The sequence below is a fragment of the Furipterus horrens genome, unplaced genomic scaffold, assembly GCF_987537825.1.
Source record: "Furipterus horrens unplaced genomic scaffold, mFurHor1.1.pri manual_scaffold_3, whole genome shotgun sequence".
In the NCBI taxonomy this organism is placed as follows: domain Eukaryota; kingdom Metazoa; phylum Chordata; class Mammalia; order Chiroptera; family Furipteridae; genus Furipterus; species Furipterus horrens.
Genome location: NW_028327173.1, coordinates 4535690 through 4556050, shown reverse-complemented (window position 1 = coordinate 4556050; position 20361 = coordinate 4535690). Strand labels below are relative to the sequence as shown.

The following is a 20361-nucleotide window of genomic DNA, read 5'->3' as shown; positions in this document are numbered from 1 at the left end:
GGGAAGTGGAAATAAATGTTTGTAACATGAAGAAGGTGACTATTTAGACAAGATTCCTTTTGGTGTCCTGGGAAGAGGGCCTGCCCAGCAGCCCCTTGACTGAGCGCTGTGCTGGCCTGAGTGATGGCTCACAGCCCAGCGACCCCACCTTCGTTCGCCCCTAAAGATGTCGTCGCTGTTGGTAAACGATCCCGCACCTTTTTGCTTTTCAAGTGTGTGTTTGTGTAGGGGTGGGAGGGGTAAACACTCCAGATATTTATTGGGTTTCTGTTATGGAATACCCTGTTTTCAGGAATAGGGCACAGGCAGACAGCAGATCGAGTGAAAGGGCGGGGCGCGGGGCGCGTTACCGCTATTTAGAGAACAGCCCGCCGGAAGGAAGCTCAGGTTACCGCAGAAACTGCGGCAGCTTCTCCCAGGGAAAGTGTGGTCTCAGATAAAGATTTGTAAAGAAAGTGTGAGTGTTGAGCTCTGCTTGGGAGAAAATGCCTCTTTCTCTGGAGAGGCCCTCACTGGACAGTTTAACTGAAGGGCACCCGGGAAGCAGTAGGCAGCCTCTCTGACACACCAGACAAACACAGGCACAGGTCAGTTATGCAGAACGTGTCTTCCAGCCTCACTCAGAGCTCCTCCTGGGTCACTAAAGGGCAGGAATGTCATAGGGAGCAATGACATTTGATTTAACCTCAATCAGTTGTTTACTTTTGGAGTGGGCTTTATGGCCTTATGAGTGATTTCCTATTGTCAGCCACATAAGACTTAAGCATTTAAAAATGTTTATGTGTACTAAAGCTGAGTTTTAATCAAATTTCATAAATTATTAACACGCAAATGATTAACCACTTATCTTGAAACATAAGTGATTTTTGTTTATAGTTTTAACAATTCTTTTTCCATGTCTGAAAAGACTGCTCTCTAACTCTAGAAAATTGATAAACATTGAGTAGAGGTAGCGCCCTTTATTTTTTCTCTTTTTTCTCAAAAATGCGTGGCTCTCACTTAGCATACTGGGTAAAGTCCTAAGCAATTTACATGTATTTTCTAATGTTACCTTCACAGTAGCCCTAAGAGCTACATGTTATTGTACTCATTTTTAAAGGTGACAGAATTGGGGCCCAAAGAAGATAAGTAGCTTGCCGAGATCACACACCTAAGTGAGCATTGGAGCTAGAATTTGAATCCATATTCTGGCTCCAGAGTCCATGGCTTTTCATCTCTCCTTCTGATTACCCCATATGGTGTAATTAATTACCTTTGGTGAAATGTTAGCTTGTCATGAGCTTTTTATCTTTTTATATTTTAATCCTCATCCAAAGATATATTTATTGACTTGAGAGAGAGAGAGAGAGAGAGAGAGATATCAGTGTGAGAGAGAAACATCAATTGGTTGCCTCCCATACGCACTCCGACTGGGGATTGAACCCTCAACCTTTTGGTGCACAGGAGACGCTCCAACCAACTGAGCCACTCAGCCAGGGCTGCCATGAGCTTTCTGTTAAGAATTTATTATTTTATCAACTTGAGTTGATTTCAAATTACCACAAAAATAGGTGCTTTTTAAAAAATAAAGAAGGCGTGCAATTCTTCCTTTCATTCAGCCCCAGTCAGTGTTAAGCTCTCCTTATAGATCCTCATTATGTTGTAGAATTTAGCCAATATCTTCTTGTTCTGGATATTAGGCAAAGTATGAATATCTAACTCCGTTTTTATGTTTTATACTTCCGAAAGAAGACTAGATTGGACAGTTGTCAAGCGTTTGCAAATTACAGTACTTTTAGTATTTAGTTTGTTTATTTAGCGTAGTATTTATGGTATATTACTTTATTTTTGAAGGGGTCTGACACTAAATGCCACGGAAGCACATCCGTAAGCATGTAGCGTGCGCACCACCGCACCGGAGCGGCGTCCAACATTGACCGCTGAGCAGTTTTGTCGTGTTTTCGGGCAGTTGACTTATTGTTATAATTAACACGTAGCCTGGCCTTCCTTGGACAGCCCGAATTTAAAATAAATTGGGGTCCTCTACACTGAGAGAATACTCAGGCCATCCTAATTTACCGTGCACTGTGTTTCGATGACTGAGCAGTGAGAGTGGGCGTTTGTGGTATCCCTTCCAATAGTAGTGCCAGGGTTAGAGGAGAGACTTGCTGTGTGTGTGTGTGTGTGTGTGTGTGTGTGTGTGTCACATATTTATTTTATTCAGCAAGTACGCAAGTACGCATCACAGGCTCACTGCACACCTGGCCCCGGGCTACTGCAGCGGCTAGGAGGGCAGCCTGCATGTGCCTCTCGTGACTCCTCTGTTAGAGAGGAGACACAGGGCGCCCCTCCTGTGAGTCCGCAGCTCTTCGCCCGTGCCTGGGTGGTGGTAACTACCTACAGCCTCCCCAGTCTTTTCTTCTTGTGTGTGTGGTGTCTCCGCACCACATCCCCGCTGATTCTTCAGTCTCCTAGAAATAAAAACTGCGACTGTAGGGCTTGTGCCTTATTAGTACTGGGCGTTGACAGCAAATACTTGTGAGTTGTTCACATAAGAGGTGGAAGCGCAGGTGGAAAGGTCAGCGTGTCCACTCCATGAGGTCAGGGACACCTCTGCCTGCTTTGTTCACACCTGTGTCCCCAGGGTCTGGGAAGGTGCCTGGAACAAAACAGGCACTCAATAACATAAGGTGGAATGAATTCAGATAAACAGATTTAGATTTGGGTTGAGGCCACCTAGGGACACTAATTAAACATTAATTTAACGGGCATTTCTTCTGTTGGGTTGCCTTATGCTATGGACTGTGTTAGGCATCGGAAATACAACTCTTGGCCAAAACAGAGTCTCGTATCAGAGAAGTAGGTCTGTGAGGGAAGGTCAGATTTCCAGTGAGGATTTTGGAGGGACAGCCACAGTTCAGGGAGGTAGGCCGAGCCGGAGGATCGTTCCGCCTGCTACTTCTCACCAGTGTCTGCAGGCTGAGCCTCAGGGACTAGGAGCGGGTGGGGTCACGGGGACCAAGCAGGAGTGTCTTTGCCAGAGACGGGCCCTGTCGCCAGGCACTGCCTGGGGTGGAAGAGAGGACAGAGGGAGCAAAGTTCATTGCAACGTGTAGGTGATCTAGCCCTGTCATTCCTACGCACTGAAACATTAGTGTGCTGTGACAAAATTATGTTTCTTTAAAAAACGAAACAAAACTTCACCCTGGCTGCTGTAGCTCAGTGGATGAAGTGCCGTCCTGTGAACTCACAGGCCTGGATTGCGGGCCAGGTCCCCAACTGGGGGCGTGGGAGAGGCAGCCCAACTATGCATCTCTCACACATCAATGTTTCTGTCCCTCTTTCTCTCTCCCTCCCTCTCTCTAAAAATGAATAAATAAAATCTTCATGAAAATTAAAATTAAAAAAACTCTTAGGTACTTGAAATATTCTTAGTGTAATTACTACAGTTGAAAGACAAGAAATTCTGATGGGAAGGAGCATAACCTAGTATGTCATTAGGCTGCTTTGGGGAGAGTGGGACAGAGGGATCACGCTGGCTAGGTGTGCCTCTCGGCTCCATCACCTGCTGGGTCAGCGTGGCGAGCACCTGTGGTTGACCTTTCTTTGCCTTAGTGTCTTCATCTGTAACCTGGGGTGACCGCAGTTCCTACCCCATAAGAGTGAGAGAATACCTTCGTTGTAGGATTAAGAAAAATAACGAGGGCTTAGAACGCCCTTGACACTGTGCCAGGCCAGCTGTTCAGGAAGTGTTTGCTATTGCCGTCTTGAATTCTGTTCCTGTCACTGCGGCCTGATCTCCGCCGTACCTGCCTCCCTCTCCCGGAGCGGCTGGCACTGGGGGCGGTTGGGTAAGAACAGACCATCGTGCTGGCCAGGCTAATCGCGGGTCTGTGTACCCAGTTAACAGTCCCCCTAGAGTCAGAGTGAGTGCAGGGCTTCCCCTTATGATTTGCTGCCAGCCTGTTACCTGGGGCACCGCACTAACTGGGATCGTTGTCGTTTCAGCTGCACGAGAGCGGCTATGACGCCGGCAAAGCGCTGCAGCGCCTGGTGAAGAAGCCCGTGCCCACGCTGCTCGAGAAGTGCTGGACCGAGGACGAGGCGGTGAGCGCGGGCCGGGGCCGGGGCGGCCGCTGCTCCTCGGGGGGCGGCCCCTCCCAGGGGCTCAGGCCGTGTGCACAGACTGGCCGTGGGGTCCAGCAGGTGGGGGGTGGGGGAGTGGGGGGCGGGGCGGGGGGGCTTGGGCTCCAGAAGTGTGCAGCAAGGCTTGGTTTTAGCTAGCTTGGGTTGCAGAGATAGTGGTAAAGGGTTTCCCAGGGTTCCTGGGAAGAGAGAAGGAATGGTACTTACTCTTGAAAAAAGTTAGTGTTGGTTGGTTTTTGGTGCAAGCTAGTGGGTGACACCTCCCTATTTTACAACACAGACATGTTAAAACCAGTTGATACGTAATCTAGAGTAGAGCTGGTGACTTTTTATCTAGAGCGCTGGCGTGGTCCCTACCCTGCTGAGGGTGTTAGTCAAAAACAGGAAGCATCGGCTTGGTCCAGTGAATACATTGGATCTTCCACAGACACTCTACTGTCATGGCCCATTAAAGAGGGCGCGGAGGCGGAGATGTGCCTACAGATCCCTGTCTTGGCACAGTTCTCGTGAGGCCACATCCCCATCTTGTGACTTTGGAGAGGTATTGCTGGAAAGACTTAAGAGATTTCGTGTGCTTTTGCAAATACAGTACAGGTGTTAACCGCTTGATATTTGCCCTTTGGGTTAAGTGCTATTAAGATGAAGGTTGACACTGATACACGTACTGATTGTAAGATCCTCACCTGTATTTTAAAATATGCTAAGAAAGAGTGCTTAGATTTTATACGCTTTCGCGATCCCGCTCCTTCATTTTTTCAGCAATATTTTTTGAGAGTTTATTATGTGCCAGAGCCACATCAGGAGGAACACAAGGTCCCTCCTCACAAGACTTATGTTTAAGGGGGAGACCACCTGTAAATGAGTATATGTCAGGTGGTGGCATGTGTGCTGAGGAGAACAGAGGAGAGTCGGGGGCAGGGAGGACCTGGGGAGGGGTGCTTGCTGTCCTTTGTAAGGGGCTCAGGAAAGGCCTGGTAAGTACGATTTGAGCAGAGACCCTAGAGAAGTGAGGAGGTGAGCCTTTGGGATATCGGGCGGTGGGGGTGGGGACCGAATTCTGGGCCTGATGTGAAAGAAAGCACACCTGGCATGTTTGAGAACCAGGTAGGAGCACATTGTCCAGCGGTGGGTGGTGTGGGCAAGGGCTCTGCAGGGGCAGATCAGATGTGGCCCGTGGGCCCGAGGACAGCACCTTGCTCTTTGCTCTGCAGGTTCTGCACAGAGGCATGGCTTGGTCCCCCAGTGGTGCGCTCTGCTGAGTGGAGAGCAGGCTTTAGGGGCTGGCGTGGGAGTCCAGGCCCCAGACTGGGGATCGTTAGTGCTGCAGCGGGGTGGGCGTGGGGGGGACATTGGTGAGATCCCAGGCACTGGCTGCAGGTAGAGCGCGAATTCCTTCGTGGGCGGCTTGGGGTGAGGTGGAGGTGGGTGGGAAACGCCAGGACCGCACAGGGACCGGTGCACCCAAATGACACGTGCAGGCTGGGTCACAGTAGGCCCTCCGGACTCTTAGGTTTATCAGGCCTACATGCAGCCGGTGTTGCTGTTTGAAGGTAAAACGTTAAAAGCCTCACGTGAGTAAGGAGGAGATGGAAACATCTTAAACATCTGTGATTGTTCAGACAAAGACCAAAGTAAAGATGTTAAACTCAACTTGTTTTGAAAAGCCATTTGATATTGTTTTTCACTGTAGACCTGCTTACGTGGGGAGATAAGAGATTTGATGGATAACAATTTAAAACTCTGCAACCTTTGTAGAAGAAAGACATCTGGAGATAAAAAGGTTGGAATGAATGTGTAGAATGTGACCAGCCTGCGGGTCCCTGTCGGAATGCACGCACCACCTCGGGGACTCCTCGTTCTCTCCCTCAGTTCCCAGGCTTCTTCCCTCCCTCCCCTCTGGGTCTCTCCTCTCCTCCACCTTCTGCTCCTCCCTGGTGGTCCCTTCCTTTTCACTCATGCCTCCCAGCCCCTCACTAGCTAGGACCCTCCCCCATCTCCCCTAATCTCTCCCTGGTCCTTTTATTCCCTTTGAAATTTTAAAATTTCAGCTTAAAAGAACGCTCTTCCTGCCTAAAAGAAATCTGGCTTCCTTTTCCGGCAGCACGTGCTAATATGGGGCACAATGTAGACTGTGTCCCCCCCACTGCTGCTTGGGGACGGACTTTGAGCAGAGTGGGATGGGGAGCGGGGAGTCCCACACATTGGAAGAAGCCTAGCTTCATTTTGAAAACTGAAACAGGGCCCCAGAGCGCTGCACGTTCCAGCCAGGATAGGGGTCCAGGGTCGTGTTTCAGTGGGAGGGTTGAGATGTTCTGGCCATCACCCAACTCTGCAGGGCCTAGGGGTTGCATGGTGCTGCTCTTACTTACATGACGTTCAGCTTTTGTAAAACCTCAGAAGTGAATGAGAGAATGACTGAGCAACTGATAGACCAGGGGTCCCCACGAAACGGGTGTCTGGTGCCAAAGTGGTTGGGGACCGCTGTGATAGACCGGAAGAAGCTTTTGATGAAGGAACCCAGACCGGATCTTTGCATATGTTCCTGCGGCAGCAGTGCACATGCGCCAGCAGGACTCCTGCCCTTAGCCTGCCTTGGGCTGTGAGAAAACACCTACTGTGTGCGTGCGGCCTCCTCCTGTTGCACTCACCACGTTTTCTCATCCAGGAATCACTGGAATGAGCAAAACAAACGTGCCCCCAACTAAAATGAGTATATGGGCCTTCATCCCTCCTTTTCTCCCCCTCAGATTTCTATGTACTTGGAACTTCTAGTTATTTGTAAAGTCCGTTGCCCCCAGTGTGTGAGTCTGCTGTAACTACAACAGCGCCGGTGTTCCCCTTTGCGCGTGCTGAATTGAACGCTGTGGGGGGGGGGGGGGGGCTGGCAGGAGGGGCCCCTGATGCGTGGACCCTCAACGTTGCTGCGAAGGGGCAGCCCCCGTGCTTCCGGCTCCGGGAAGGGGCTGATCTCTCCTTTGCCAGCCCAGGCCCTGACTTTTCCAAGGCCCCGCACACTTGTCCCCACCCTGTGGTGACCGCGCCTCTCCGAACTGCAGCCCCTCTTCGCATCACTTATTGGCGCTTAACCCTCTGCTCCTCATGCCAGCTATGTGTCGTCACCAGCTCTTGTTCCCCGGCCTTTATTTCTGAGCCGATTGCCCTCCTGGTTTGTGAAATTGTGAAAAGTGAGAATTTGTTCGTGGTGGGAATAATGCATCTGCCTGTGAGGGGCTTGGGTAACAGTGACAACTCTTCATTCAAGATTATTGTTTTTATTTTTTATTTTTGTGAAGATTTTATTTATTTACTTTTGGAGAGAAGGGAAGGGAGGGAGAGAAATATCCATGTGTGAGAGAGATACGTGGATTGCTTGCCTCTTGCACGCCCCCAGCTGGACCTGGCCCACAGCCCAGGCACGTGCCCTGACCGGGAATCAAACCGGTGAGCTTTTGGTTTGCAGGCCGGCGCTCAGTCCACTGAGCCACACCAGCCAGGGCCAAGATTATTGTTTTTAAAGTTTGTTCACTGTAATTAAGACTATTCTCAATCCAGCATTTTAAAACTTAAAATAGTTAATAATTATGCATCAGCATTAAAGAGAAAAACTGTTACATGCATCCAAAGCTGACCTTAAAAGTTTTACTTTTGGAAAAGGTTCCCAAGTTATAAATAATACCATCACTGACCTCTTCTTAGATCTTTCAGATAATCACTATTTCTTAAGATCTTAGGCCTAAAAATCACACAATGGGAGGCCTTTCATTTCATACATTCTCTCAGTAATTCTTGTGACTGTACGTATAGATAGGACACTTCTTCTTGAAGTTGCTTTGGGGCCAAGACACTTTAAATCTTGTTGCAACAGGGCAGGTTAGTGCCGGTTTCTGTCATACCCTCGGCTCGGTAGTGACTCCTGAACTCTGCTTCAGTGGAGTCACAGAAACACCCTGGGAGCTGGCTCATGGTGAAGCCTTTCGTGCTAAATAAACTGGGTCAGATCTGAAGAAATGCTGGGTCAGTTCATGAAGCTTATTAAATACTACGCTGCGGGCCGGGAAGGAGCCACAGTGAATGCTGGCTGCTGCATATGAGAGTTATATTGATAGTTAACCAGTTTCCCTCCCATTATGCTAAAAATATTCGTCATTTTTAGGAAGCCATACAAAGCAGTAGAACTTATGAAGAGAAAGATGAAAATACAGATCAGAACTTCTTTTAAAAACCCCAAACCCTAGATTATTAGGTTTTTAATTAAACACGATGAACACATTTAAATATAACACAAAGGCCCCAGGCTGAACTGCACCTAATCGAAATGGGTTAAATCACCCTTCCATGCTCAGATAGTTATTAATTCTGTTTCCTTATGCATGCAGGCTGAGGGGAGCGTTCGCTGCTGTGGTGGGGTGCTGCTCACTGCGCTGGGATCCACTGCTGCTTGGCGCTGTGCGCTTAATTAGTATTCAGCTGTTGGTGATGGCCATACTGGGGATGCTAATTGAATTCTTCTTAAAATTCAGGGCCTGCATTTTCCTTGTGGAGTTTGGCCTGACTTGCAAGGTTGTAATATTGGGTGCTCCACTGAGCGGTGCATTTCACCCTTTGCTTCCTGTCCATTTGGCTGTGTGTGTTTTGGAAATGTTTTTCATGTTGAGTTAGCTTTCAGCCAAAGTCTAGGTGTTGCTGGGGCCGGGTGGTGCAGTGGTTGGAGCATTGCTCACTCACCAAAGGGTTGCAGGTTCAATCCCCAGTCAGGGCACGTACGGGAGGCAACTGATGAATCTCTCTCTCTCTGTCTCTCTCTCTCTCTCTGTCTCTCTTTCTCTTTCGCTCTTTCCCTCCCCTCAGCCTTCCTCTCTCTCTAAAATCAATAAAAACATATCCTCAGGTAAGGATTAAAAATAAAAAAGTCCAGGTGTTGCATAACGGAAAGGTGGTGTTGCTTACAGTGTTCCTGGGGTATTTCCATTTCACCTTGGGTCGCTGTAACTTTTATCCTGAAATATGCCCATGGTAGTGATAAGCCTTAATTGGTTACGCACATGGATTTCCAAATTCATGAATTTTAAAACATCTAAACCATCCTTCAGTTTAAAGCTCAGTTTATCATAAATATAAATGAAAATGCTTCTTTCAGAACTGACATGGCACCACAAACTAATTTTCTGAGTATCTGTAGTCCAACGAACCTGCGTGGCTGGTAAGGAATTCCTCACCCCGAGCGCACACAGCTCTGTGCATGGTGCCTTCACGCCGGGCGTCCGGATGTGCCAGAGGACAGAGCTGCGTCGTGGGCAGAAATACAGCGGATTTTACTTCCCGTTTGTGTGGCGGCTATAGAACATGGGGTCCGCAGCCAAACCAGTGCCCAGGTCCTGCAGCAGCAGGAGGCTGTGGAGGTGAGGGCAGGGAGCCTCCCGAGGCTGCAGTGACGTCACAGGCGTTTTAAGACGTCCATAATCTTGGTGTTTAGTTTTAAATGTTCTGTCTTCAGTATAGGTGAAGGCTTCATCGTGTGGTGTTAATTGTAGGAATGGTCAGATTTCCAGAGTTGAGCATCATATGAAGTCACTCAGAAAATGTTGATGATAGGAGAGTCCGGTAGATAATCTAATATGACTCCATGCGTTATCTTCTTTCATAAAGTTTCTGTGGATTTCCCTATTGTTAGGACAGTTTTCTGGTTTCATGTGCTCTTTGGGTCTCCGTTCGGGTACATACATCCTTTTATGTAATTGTAAATTTGTGTAAATTGAACCGTAGCATTGACATTTTCACTTTCTAATGAAATCTTAGTGCGGAAATGTATCCAGCTCACCTGGGGCCTGAAATGTAGACGTGCCGGGTTCAGGGCAACGCGCGCAGGCGCTGAGTAATTTAAATTGAATCAAAGTAGGTTTCTCTCTCCGCTGATTACTCTTCCTCCAGTTTCAAACTAAATCGGTACTGGTTCCTGTGAACAACTTAACTCTTCGGTATGAGAGAGTAGGAAAAATAGGAGAAAGGCAAGTCTTGACTTTTCACACATAAGCAATACCCATATTACTCGTGATACATATTCTTACTGTGGTCCATGATAAAAACCAGTCCTTAATATTACAAAAGGAAAATGTACCTTCAGGTAAAATTTGCCAGCTCTCAAGTATTAATGGAATGGAACCGTTTTTCGTGTGATTGGCCCCCATCAGCCCTGGAATCTAATGCTCGTTTCAGGAAGTCCGTGGTGTGAGAGAGCGGGGTCCTTGTCAGGTCCTGTTGGAAACGAGGTGGCGACTCAGAAGTCAGTCAGATGTGCAGAGAAGTTGGTGGAAGGCAAGCAGCTGCTTCAGTTTGCAGAGAGATTCTACTGTATAACAAGCTGTAAAGAGAAGCGTGTTTTTAAACCCTTTAGGAAATGAGGTAGGCCAGCCATTAGAAGGAGGGAGGTGTTTCAGAAATGTCCTTCGGTGTCTCACGTGAGTGGACGTCGCCTCTGGGGCAGACCCACAGTCTCCGCCGTGGCGGCCTTGCCTGTCACACACGTGGCTTCTTTGCTCTCTTAAGCTTCCGCTTTAGACTGTGGTCAGAAAAGTGAGTGACCTGTTTTTCTCTCTTTTTAAAGCAAGGATATTCTTTTTTTGTTTATTTTCTTTTGAAATTTTTTATCCCCTAGCCCTAATTTTAGGTATTGTTTTTTAAAACCAACAATAAATTGTGCCAACCTTTGGGGCTGTGTGTGTGTGCGCCCGGGTGTTTGTGGGTATATAAGCGTTCAGGCCTCGGGGCCGTGCGGAACAGAAGAGACCTGGGACGTAAACCCACAGTGAATCCGAGCCTCATACCCTAAGTTATTTTTTGCTGCTTAGAATAATCTTTTAAAATCAAAGAGTAACCTTTATGGCACATTTTTCATCGGTGCTTAAAGGAAGGGAGCCTTGGGGAGAATCTTCGTCTTGAAAGATTCACAAACACGAGAGCAGCGGGGCACCGAAACCAGGCTTTCCGTCCTGTTTTCAAGGGCGTGTGGAGAAACGGAGCCGGCATATACTTTCAGCCACTCCATCATCTTTCTCTGTCCCTTTAAAAAACGAGAGCAGGGCACAAGGGGACTTGAGAGATCTCATTTGTTCTCCGGTAGACGAGGTGGTTACTTTATAAATGAAGAGGGTGGAGAACGCTGTCCTTCTGCGGTTCCTAAGCAACAGACCTGGAGTCCGTTTTCATGTGTATGCATTGGACACTCCATGTATGGCGGCATCGGAGCCTTACCCTTTCACAGGTGAAACGTGTTAGCTGGGACTCAGGCTTGGGGGAAAGAAACAGGAGGTAAAAAAAAAAAAGGTAGGCCCCCTACCATGAAAGGAAGAAACTCATTTAAAGCCATCTCCTCTCAGATGTTGCACTAGGTCTTAAATCTAAACTCTCTGAGGTGGAGGTAAGAACGGCCCCTGCTTGCACCGTCACTGGCGTGCCAGCCTGATTTTTAATATTTCCTATTAGTGTTTGTTATTCTTCTTCCCCAACACGCTGCCTGCTAAGTGATACTGCTGCTGTAAGACAGCATTGGCTTTAAGACCTTTTTCCAAAGTACTTTTATGTGGGCGAGTTTTCCACGAATATAAAGCGAAGTACTGAGGTGTTAGGGAGAAGAACGCGTTTGGGGGTCGCGGATGAGAAGGACAGTCTCTGCAGTTAACTCAGCTCCGCCTTCAGCCCGGGCCAGTCTCTCTGGCTCTGCATTTCCTGCCTTTGGTTTGGGGCTCGGCCGCTGGCAGGCCTGCCGGCCCCCATTATCCACGGTCCTTGTGTGAACACAAGACAGGACGGCCCCTTCTTGTTCTCTGCCTGGTGAGTCAGTTCTGACTTTGGATTGCTGGTTGGGATCCATTTACTCATTCCCCAAATACTTACAGAGCACAGAGCTCTGCCAGACAGCGTTTTCTGTGCTGGTGACAGCAGTGAACGGACAGACTGTACGTGGGGAGACAGAGTCAAAGGAGACCGCTGAGCGGCCTGCGCAGGGTGTTAGCTGGGTGCTGAAGAGCTGGGCGTCTGCTCCCGCTGCGGGTCATTCTTACATAGCCCAGGGCCTGGAGCAGGGGGACGATCAGAAACTGTCATTTGACGCTGTCGAATAGAAGGGAAACCTCCTCCAGATCCCCAGGTCACTTCAGCAGAGGTGGGCTACTTGCCTGAGCTCCCACCCTGCTGCAGCCAAGGGGGCTTCTCCCTTCCTCTGCGCAGGGCCAGTGTGAGTTCTCACTCCTGCAGGACGAACTGGGCAGTCCCCTGTTCTGTGCTCCTCAGGAGCCCCCCTTGGAACGAGCAGCCAGTCCCTTCCAGGCTCAGCTCAGTCCCCACAAAAGCTCGTTTTCTGCCACCATCACTCCATCCTTACTGATACCTGTGGCTGAGGTGTCTGCTAGGAGAGGGTGAGCGATGGCGCGAGAGGGAAGGAGGCTTGCCGGACAGCGCCGCGTTAGCCTGGCACTCCACTCCCCTTCCCACGCCGCCCGTCACTCTCTCGGAGGTAGAGTGACCCGTTTGCTGATCTTCCTTAAGGCCGGCTCGGTGTCGGGCGGGGTGGGGGTGTCTTTTTTGTGACTGTGATGTGTGGGTGATATGCCTCTGCTCTCAGGTTTCCTCCAGACCTCCAGTGTGCTCCCTCTGTTAGGTCGCTTTGGGCATGTTTTCTTCTGTTGCAAAGGACTGGATCTCATGTAGTTCATCCCAGAAACAGGAAGAGAAGGGCTATCAAATACATACACCAAGGAACAAATACGGACAGGGCAAGGGAAGCTGCAGGTAAAAAATGAGCCTGAAAATAAGAGAAAGGAGCAGGAAGAACAACATTACACAGATGGCCCGAGGGCCAGAAAGTCTACCGATCCCTATTTAATAATAGAAGTATATGTCCAGGGCCCTTTTTAAAGTGTGTACTCTGTCATTCTGGATCATTTTATTACACGTCCACGAGCACCAGGAAGAGCTCCGATCTGAAAGTAGAATGCCCTGGGACACGCTGAGCCCTGCAGCCTCATTGCTGTGGCCCAGAGAGCACTCCCAGAATGCACGGCAGGAAGCAGAGAAGTCTGCCCTCCCATCTCCCGTCTGGAAGACTCATTGGTGGGGGTGGGGGCACAAGCAAGAGGAGGCCTCATGGTTTGTGGAAGGAATGCTAACCAGAGAGCCAGAAGGCCCGGGTGGTGGTCCTCAGACTGGCAGCCACCGCTGGGGACTTGAGCAGGTCAGGTTCCCCCTTGGGTCTTCGTTTCCTTGTCTAAGAAAAAGGAAGGGGAAGGATGAGCCTTGCAATGGCTGACGGGTGAGTTTGACAGGAAACCTGGGTCTGATACCAGCCTCAGCCTATGCCCACCCCACCCTTTTACTTCTCAGGTGAAAAAATGGGGCAGATTGTTTAGAGTGAATGGAATCATCTCCGTTCAAGAAATTTGAAAATATTCGCATGCACACACTCACATGTTCTTGGTTTCCCCTTGCAGCTGCTTTGTGAGTTTTGATTATATACTTATTTTTCTAATCTTTGCCATCAGCAGTAATGAAACAAAACCTCTTAGCCTTCCGAGACGCATGTTCTGAGTGTTCTAAGCCACAGCAGAGTGGGAGGCCAGGGTGACCCATCACCAGCGGCTCTGCTTCTTGTTCCGTCCGTCCCTTTCGTCCTGACAGCTCTGAATCCTCCCCGGGAACCACTCCTACTGGAGTCCATGGACGTGTCACGTTGGCTGATGAGCTGCTTTCCAAACAGGCGTCTTCAGCCTGAAGTAATCGTTTTCTTTTTCCATCTAGGGCAGCAGAGCTAAGTAGGCTCGGTTATTCGTTTTTGAAAGGGGAGTCTTAGAAAATGAGTTAAGCATAGATTTGGGGAACCAGTTGAGCTGGACCCAAAATCCATTTAAAAAATAAAATAGCTTTGCTTGTAGAAGGCATTGGGCCTTTGGTCTGTGGTTCCCATTTCTGTGTTCCAACAGAACACCACTTGGGACTGTTGATTTCATCAGGCAAAGCCCTGCCAATTCCCAAAGCAGCTGAAAGGGTGGGGCAGACAATGACAGTTTGGTATCCTCCCTTTCAGGCCAGTCCACGGTGATGCAATTTTCTAATCTTTTAGCAGTAACAAAAGTCAGAAAATTATTTTCAGATCATCCTTTGGGACAGCCCAACTTCTGTGTCAGCTTCCCAAGTTTTTGACCCCAGGACAGGCTGGCCTTGGAAGTTTGTCTCCCTCCTTAGGACCCGTCTGACTATAATCAGCTCACATTTTCCCTCCCCTGCCTCCTTTCCTCCACTTCCCTTCTTCCTTCTCCTCCTCTTCCCTCCTCCCCTGCCATACACCCCAAGGATCCATTCAGACTACCTTGCTCTTAGGCAGACTTTCAGATGGACCATTCCCTTGCTCACATGTTTGGAGGAGTTCCTCGGCGCTATACTCTGTTGTCCTGCCCTGGTTTGGAATAACCTGAGAGTCCGTCATTACGAGGATATGCGTGTGTTGGGGGAGACTCTCCTCTTCAGGTGGATTATCCTTACAAAAGGGGGGGTGGATTCTTAAAGTGCAAACCAAGCTGTTTCTGGATAACCAACTTTAGATTTGCTGTTTAAAATATCGTACAGGGAGAAAGAGAGAGGAAGAACTTTTTTTTTTTTTACCTTTCATTGAATTTAATTCCACTGCGTTTCCATGCCTACCCTGTGCAAGGCTTTGCTGGTTGTTCACGAAACCTGTTGGCCACTGGTCACTGTCTTTATTTATTTATTTTATGTTAAGATTTTATTTACTATTTTGAAAGAGAGTGCGAGAAACATCAATGTGTGGTTGCCTCTTGTGTGCCCCCAACTGGGGACCTGGCCCGAAACCCAGGCACGTGCCCTGACTGGGAATCAAACCAGTGACCCTTTGGTGCGCAGGCCGGTGCTCAATCCACTGAGCCACACCAGCCAGGGTATTGTTCACTGTCTTGAAGCTTCCTCCAGTTGCATCTTGTCCTGTAGTTAGTGTGGTCTTTAGCATAATTTTTTAGAAACCCGGTTTTAAAACGTATTGATTCCCTCATCCAAAAGGAAGGGAACTGGGTGCTGACCTTAGGCCAGTAAACTGCATTTGTCCTTCACCTGCTGAGTTCTCTGCAGGAGCCACTGCTCGCCTTGGGGACTGCCTGGCAGTTGTGCGCCCTTGACTGATCTTTGGCACGGGGCGTAAATGAGCCCCTGAGCTGGATGTTGTCGCCACAGGCAAGCTAGAGAGGCTGTGGCAGCCACACAGCTGAAAACGCGTTCCGAGTGCCCCTATGACAGTGTGCTGGGACCCCGGGGAAGAGGGGGAGAACACCACGCAGGCCATGCTTGGAGGGAGAGGGGGAGTGATCCAAAGGAAGGCCAGGCTCCCCCCCGTGCACAGGTGAGAGAGGCAAGGGAGGACAGGGCGTCGGAGGGCGTGGGCCCGCGGGCAGTGGCCTGGTCGCGGTCCCAGGGAGGCTGCGGATAGATCAGTGATAAGAGAGCTGGTTCAGAGCTGCCCGCTCTGTGTGGGAAGACAAGTTTGTGTTTAATTTAATAGGAAATGAGGAGTCATTACATATCTTCAAGCCTGGGGAACGCTAGGACTGCCACCGTCATTGTGTGTTAACCTGGCAGGAGCATGGGGCAGGTTGAAGTGGGTGGGGGAGGGGATCAGCGATTCTGGAGCGTGGCCACACGTTAGAGCCACCCGGAGAACTTTCAGATGTCCTGGTACCCAGACTGCACTTTAGTCTAGTTACATCACAGCCTCGGGCGGGGGGGGGGGGGGTGTCGGCATCCATGTCCCGGGCTCTGAGAACCATGGGACTGGGTGGGCGAGCACTGCGTCCCTGGTGAGAGGGGCCGAGAGCTCTAGGTTCGTCAGTGACGGTTTTCAGCCCTGGCCGTGCACTGGGATCGCGCCAGGCACTTAACACACACACGCCCCTGAGCCTGGGTCTCACCCTGGGGGTTCGGACTTAACTCCTCTGGGATACCACCAGGGCCTCGGATTCTAATGGACGGCCGGGGCTGAGAGGAACTGGGGTAGAAGCAAGGAGAAGCAAGGCCTTTATTGTGTGCCAAGTGCTGTTGGAAGTATTCGGCATGAATTGATTCATTTATTGACATTTTATAGATGAAGAAGCTGGGTGACAGACGGGAGAGAGCGCTTCGCCGAGGTCACAGAGCGATTTGTCGAGCCTGCTTTCCAGCCCGGCCTCCTGGCTCCAGAGCCCGGCTCTGAACTTACTGTATACTGCATGGCCCTCTAGAGAAGCCCAGCTGCTTGGAGGTGGGAGGGAGGGAAGAGGGTGAGGAGATGCAGTTCAGATTTTGTGTTTTTGGCATGAGTCTGGTGGTAACTTTCTTAAAATTGTGGAGCGAGAGTAACTTGCTTTAGGGCAGAATGGGAGTGTTTGTGTTGAATTTGAAGCGACTATAGAAGATGCAGGTGGATGTAGCCGTCAGAAACGAAGGTCTGAAGGTAAGCAGCTTTCTGTTTACAAAGAAAGCTCACAGTTGAGGAAACCAGGCTTGAAGAGGTTAATTAGCGTGCTCAGGGTCTCAGAGCTTGTAAGTGGCAGAGCCAGGGTCTTATGAGGTTGCCAGGGATACTAGTGCACACTGAGAAGAGGCTCAGGGGATTATTATGTTGGGGGGCAGAAGCATGGACACAGTGACAAAGACAGAAAAGGAATACCGCGGTCCCTCGCTATATCGCGGTTCACTTATCGCAGCCTCACTGTATTGCGGGATTTTTAAAATATTATATTTCATTATCACAGATTTTTCGCTATATTGCAGGATTTTGCGGTACTGTAGACATATGTTGTTAAAGTTACGTAGGTTTAAGAGTGTAGAATAAATGTAAGGATCCTACTTCGCGGGGGGTGGAGGGGTCTAGAACGTAATACCCGTGATAAGTGAGGGAGTACTGTAGTTCAAAGGTTTGGATGCTATATGGTTTCATTGGTTAAACGTGATGTTTAACTTAATGGGTAATAGGAATAGTTATACATTTTAGATGTGGGCACTGATAGGACGGGAGTGTCTTTGACATAATTCAGTTGAAAGACTGGGGTAGGGACTTGATACGAGGTTAGCATGTTGAGGCACGGCTTGTAGTATTGATTCCGTTGTTGAAATAACTGATCATGAGTCCTGGGCTGCATATGGAACTTGGGGAGCCAGGACAGATGGTACAGGAAGATGGTACAGGAGTTGAGGGGTACAGTCAAGAAGGAGAGATTTTGTGGAATAATGGTGGCTGTGCAGAGTCAATAAAAGAACCTTCCTGGTTTTATATCTTAGACATTTTCATGATGTCCGGTCACAGGGAAGGCTGCCAGTGAATGGCTGGGTTGGAATAAGGGGCACCAACATTGTCAGTGCAAGCGGAGGATTAGAAGGGCCATGAGTAAGGCTTCTCACGTTCCTGAGAGTGCTTTCAAAAGACAGGAATGAGGAAGGGACTTGCAGCTCCGTGTAGAGTCGCCGAGTGAGGGGAGAGCTGAGGAGGGTGGGGACACATAGCCACAGAGCTGCCTTCCTCGGGGTAGCGGTCGCATCTCATTCCAGATTTCTGTTCTTCTAAGCAAGTCTGGGCAGATGAGGCCTCTGATTATCCAAGTCAGTTAGTCAAGTGTGACACGTGTTTTTCTAATAACTTAAATTACTTAACCCCCATCTGGTGATCTTTGGGGTCATGTCTCAGTTGGCTGTAAACTATTCCTTGTCGGGACCGGATAAATGCCTCCAGGACTCAGAAACTTGTGAGAGCTTAGAATTGACTGAATTTGGCTAAAAGGAGAGAGGGGAGCTTTGCTATAGAAGTAAAATCATGTGGCCATCATTGAAACAGAAGGCAGTGCATTTGTCATGCAGAGCCATGCATTTTCCATTATGGGGAACACACTAACAAAATTAAGGCCAGAAAAATCTGTAAAACCTTTTTCACAACTTCTTAGGTTGGTAGAAGGATTAGAAGAGAAGGGTCTGGTTCTTACTGAAGCCTCTGCTGGTCACCTTACAGTAGTTCGGGACGAGTGTTCTCTGTGGCCAGGAGAGAGGACGGGCGGGGGGTGGACCCCTCGGGGTCTCTGCCTAGCCTGTGGAGTTCCCTTCAGGCGTCACTGTGGTTTCATTTTCGTGTCATATGTTTTACCGAACAGGCCTGAGAGCCTAAAGCAAAAAAAATAGGCGTGGAGGAGCCTGATGGGTACATGATTCATTTCCTCAGCATAGAGAGCCTTTCTCTTCCGTCCTGCATTAGGCCGCAGAGCTTTCCCCGTCATCCGTCCGAGGCCGCTAGGGTCCCGCCGGTCCTGCCTGCTGCAGTCAGGGCAGCCTGGGAGAAGGCAGCGAGCGCGGGGCTCAGGGCTGTGCCCAGATTAACGGGGGACAGGAGGCCCACCGCGGGTGCGCAGGCTTCCCTCCGGACGTCTGCGGCCACTGTGTCTGGTTATTCCAGTTTGTGATACGCCCAAAAGCAAGAAACTCCGGCTCCCGCTCATCCTTTTTTTCGCCTTAGTCCTCTCGTCACTTCTAATTTCCTCACATAACTGCTCCGCTGCCCGTGAACACTACCCACTGGCAACGTGACTAGTTTGGTGCGGGAACCGAAAGCACCAGCCAGCCTGCTGGGGGCTGCGTCTGTGCCTCAGAGCAGCTGCTGTACCTTGGGCAGGTCACTGATCCTCTTCTCTCCGAGAAACAAGGTTCATTAGATGGTTAGGCCCCTCTGGCCCTGAAAGGTTCAGGTACTGATAGTAGGAATTGTCATTGAAGAAACCTGATTTGTATGTGGAAGGGCCTCTGCCAGCTGACCCCGGACAGGGCCACCCCCCCTTGAGGAGCGAGGCTGTAATGGTGGCGATGGGCTCTGAGTGCCCGGACCTCGTGCTGGGCGGGCTGTGGACGTTCCGTGGCAGCGGCCACAGAACTGTGGGAACGCAGAGGAGGAGGATGCAGCGCAGGTGAGCGGCGGTAAATATGCGTGCATGTTCAAGGTCACGCCGCCGTTGGGTGAGCAGAGCTCCATGGAAACCATCAGTGCACGGGAGCCCCGGGCAGAGGGTTGTTCGAGGCCGGAGGTGGGGGGCGCAGGCATGTCCAGGAGCAGAGAGGGCCTGGCTTTGCTGGGATCCAGGCCGGCGGTGGCAGACATGCAGCCCGGGCGCCACCCCTGCCTCCTTGCCTTCACCGTAGACGTCATCCCGGACCGCGCAGTCTCCCCGGGACCGGAAGGGTGACCGCAGGACCCGTCGTGACACAAGTTCAGATGCCGACACTGGGGTGTGGTGGGAGCAGAGGCTGCGCAGCGCTGTGATTGGCGTCCCGAGGGATCTGGGCGCCCCACTGTTCTGGAACAGAGAGGCGCCAGAGCCAGTTGTGAAATTCAAGCAAAGAATGGCCTTCACCGTACCTTGGTGGAACAGCAGTTACACCAAAAAATCAAAAGATAATTGGTTTTATTTTCCCATTAAAGTTGATGGTGCAGCATTATATTAGTTTCGGGCGTACACCCCAGTGGGTAGACTCTTGTATGACCTGCGAAGTGACCACCTGACACACCCAGCTTTAGCGGTGTCATCCGCCGTGATTCCGGAATGTGTTTTTAGTGACCCTGCTTTGGTTCTGTTAGGTAAGACCAGAGTAATTCGCCTCCTTGCAATGTGGCAGCGGGCTGGGTGCTCCCGGGAATTCCTGGGCCCTCCTTTCAGATACAAAGTTTAAAGAACTTTTCCCCATGAAGACCCTGAAAGAATTTTGCTTCAAAAGCCACATACTCCCTCCCAAGTTTAAATTGGTGTTTGCTTTTTTCATCACAAGGATGTAGTTTCTAACATGTTACTAATATTGACATTTGAAAGAAAGCTGTCCCATCGCGCTTAAATATATCCGGGGTGTTTTGAATACCTTGCAATGTATACCCATTATCATCTATTTTAACAATACACAATCGGGCCCCTTTTTAGCAGTAAAATTTTACACTTTATCTTCTTCCCCCTTTAAGTGAGATAACTAGTGACTTTTGAATGTTCTTCCCCATAGGCTTTACGTCTAATCTGAAGCATTTTGTGTTTGAGGGTCTGTGTTAGATCAGCCTTTCATAGTCCCTGAAACAAAAAAGTACGTGTATCAAACTATGTGTACATATTGTGGTTTCCTTTAGAAATAAAGCTCTGGGCTAAAGAAAAATTCTCTCCAATAATTACTGTATGATAATAATAATGA

At 49.5% G+C, this 20361-nt stretch overlaps 1 protein-coding gene across 1 annotated transcript in view; it reads left to right on the top strand.

Annotated features, from left to right (window-relative positions):
* RERE (arginine-glutamic acid dipeptide repeats) overlaps positions 1–20361 on the top strand; it is a 370885-nt gene that overhangs the window by 285057 nt on the left and 65467 nt on the right. The window contains exon 11 of the mRNA XM_090268534.1: positions 3988–4086. Coding sequence (XP_090124660.1) covers positions 3988–4086 — 99 coding nt within the window. The remainder of the gene's footprint in view (positions 1–3987; positions 4087–20361) is intronic.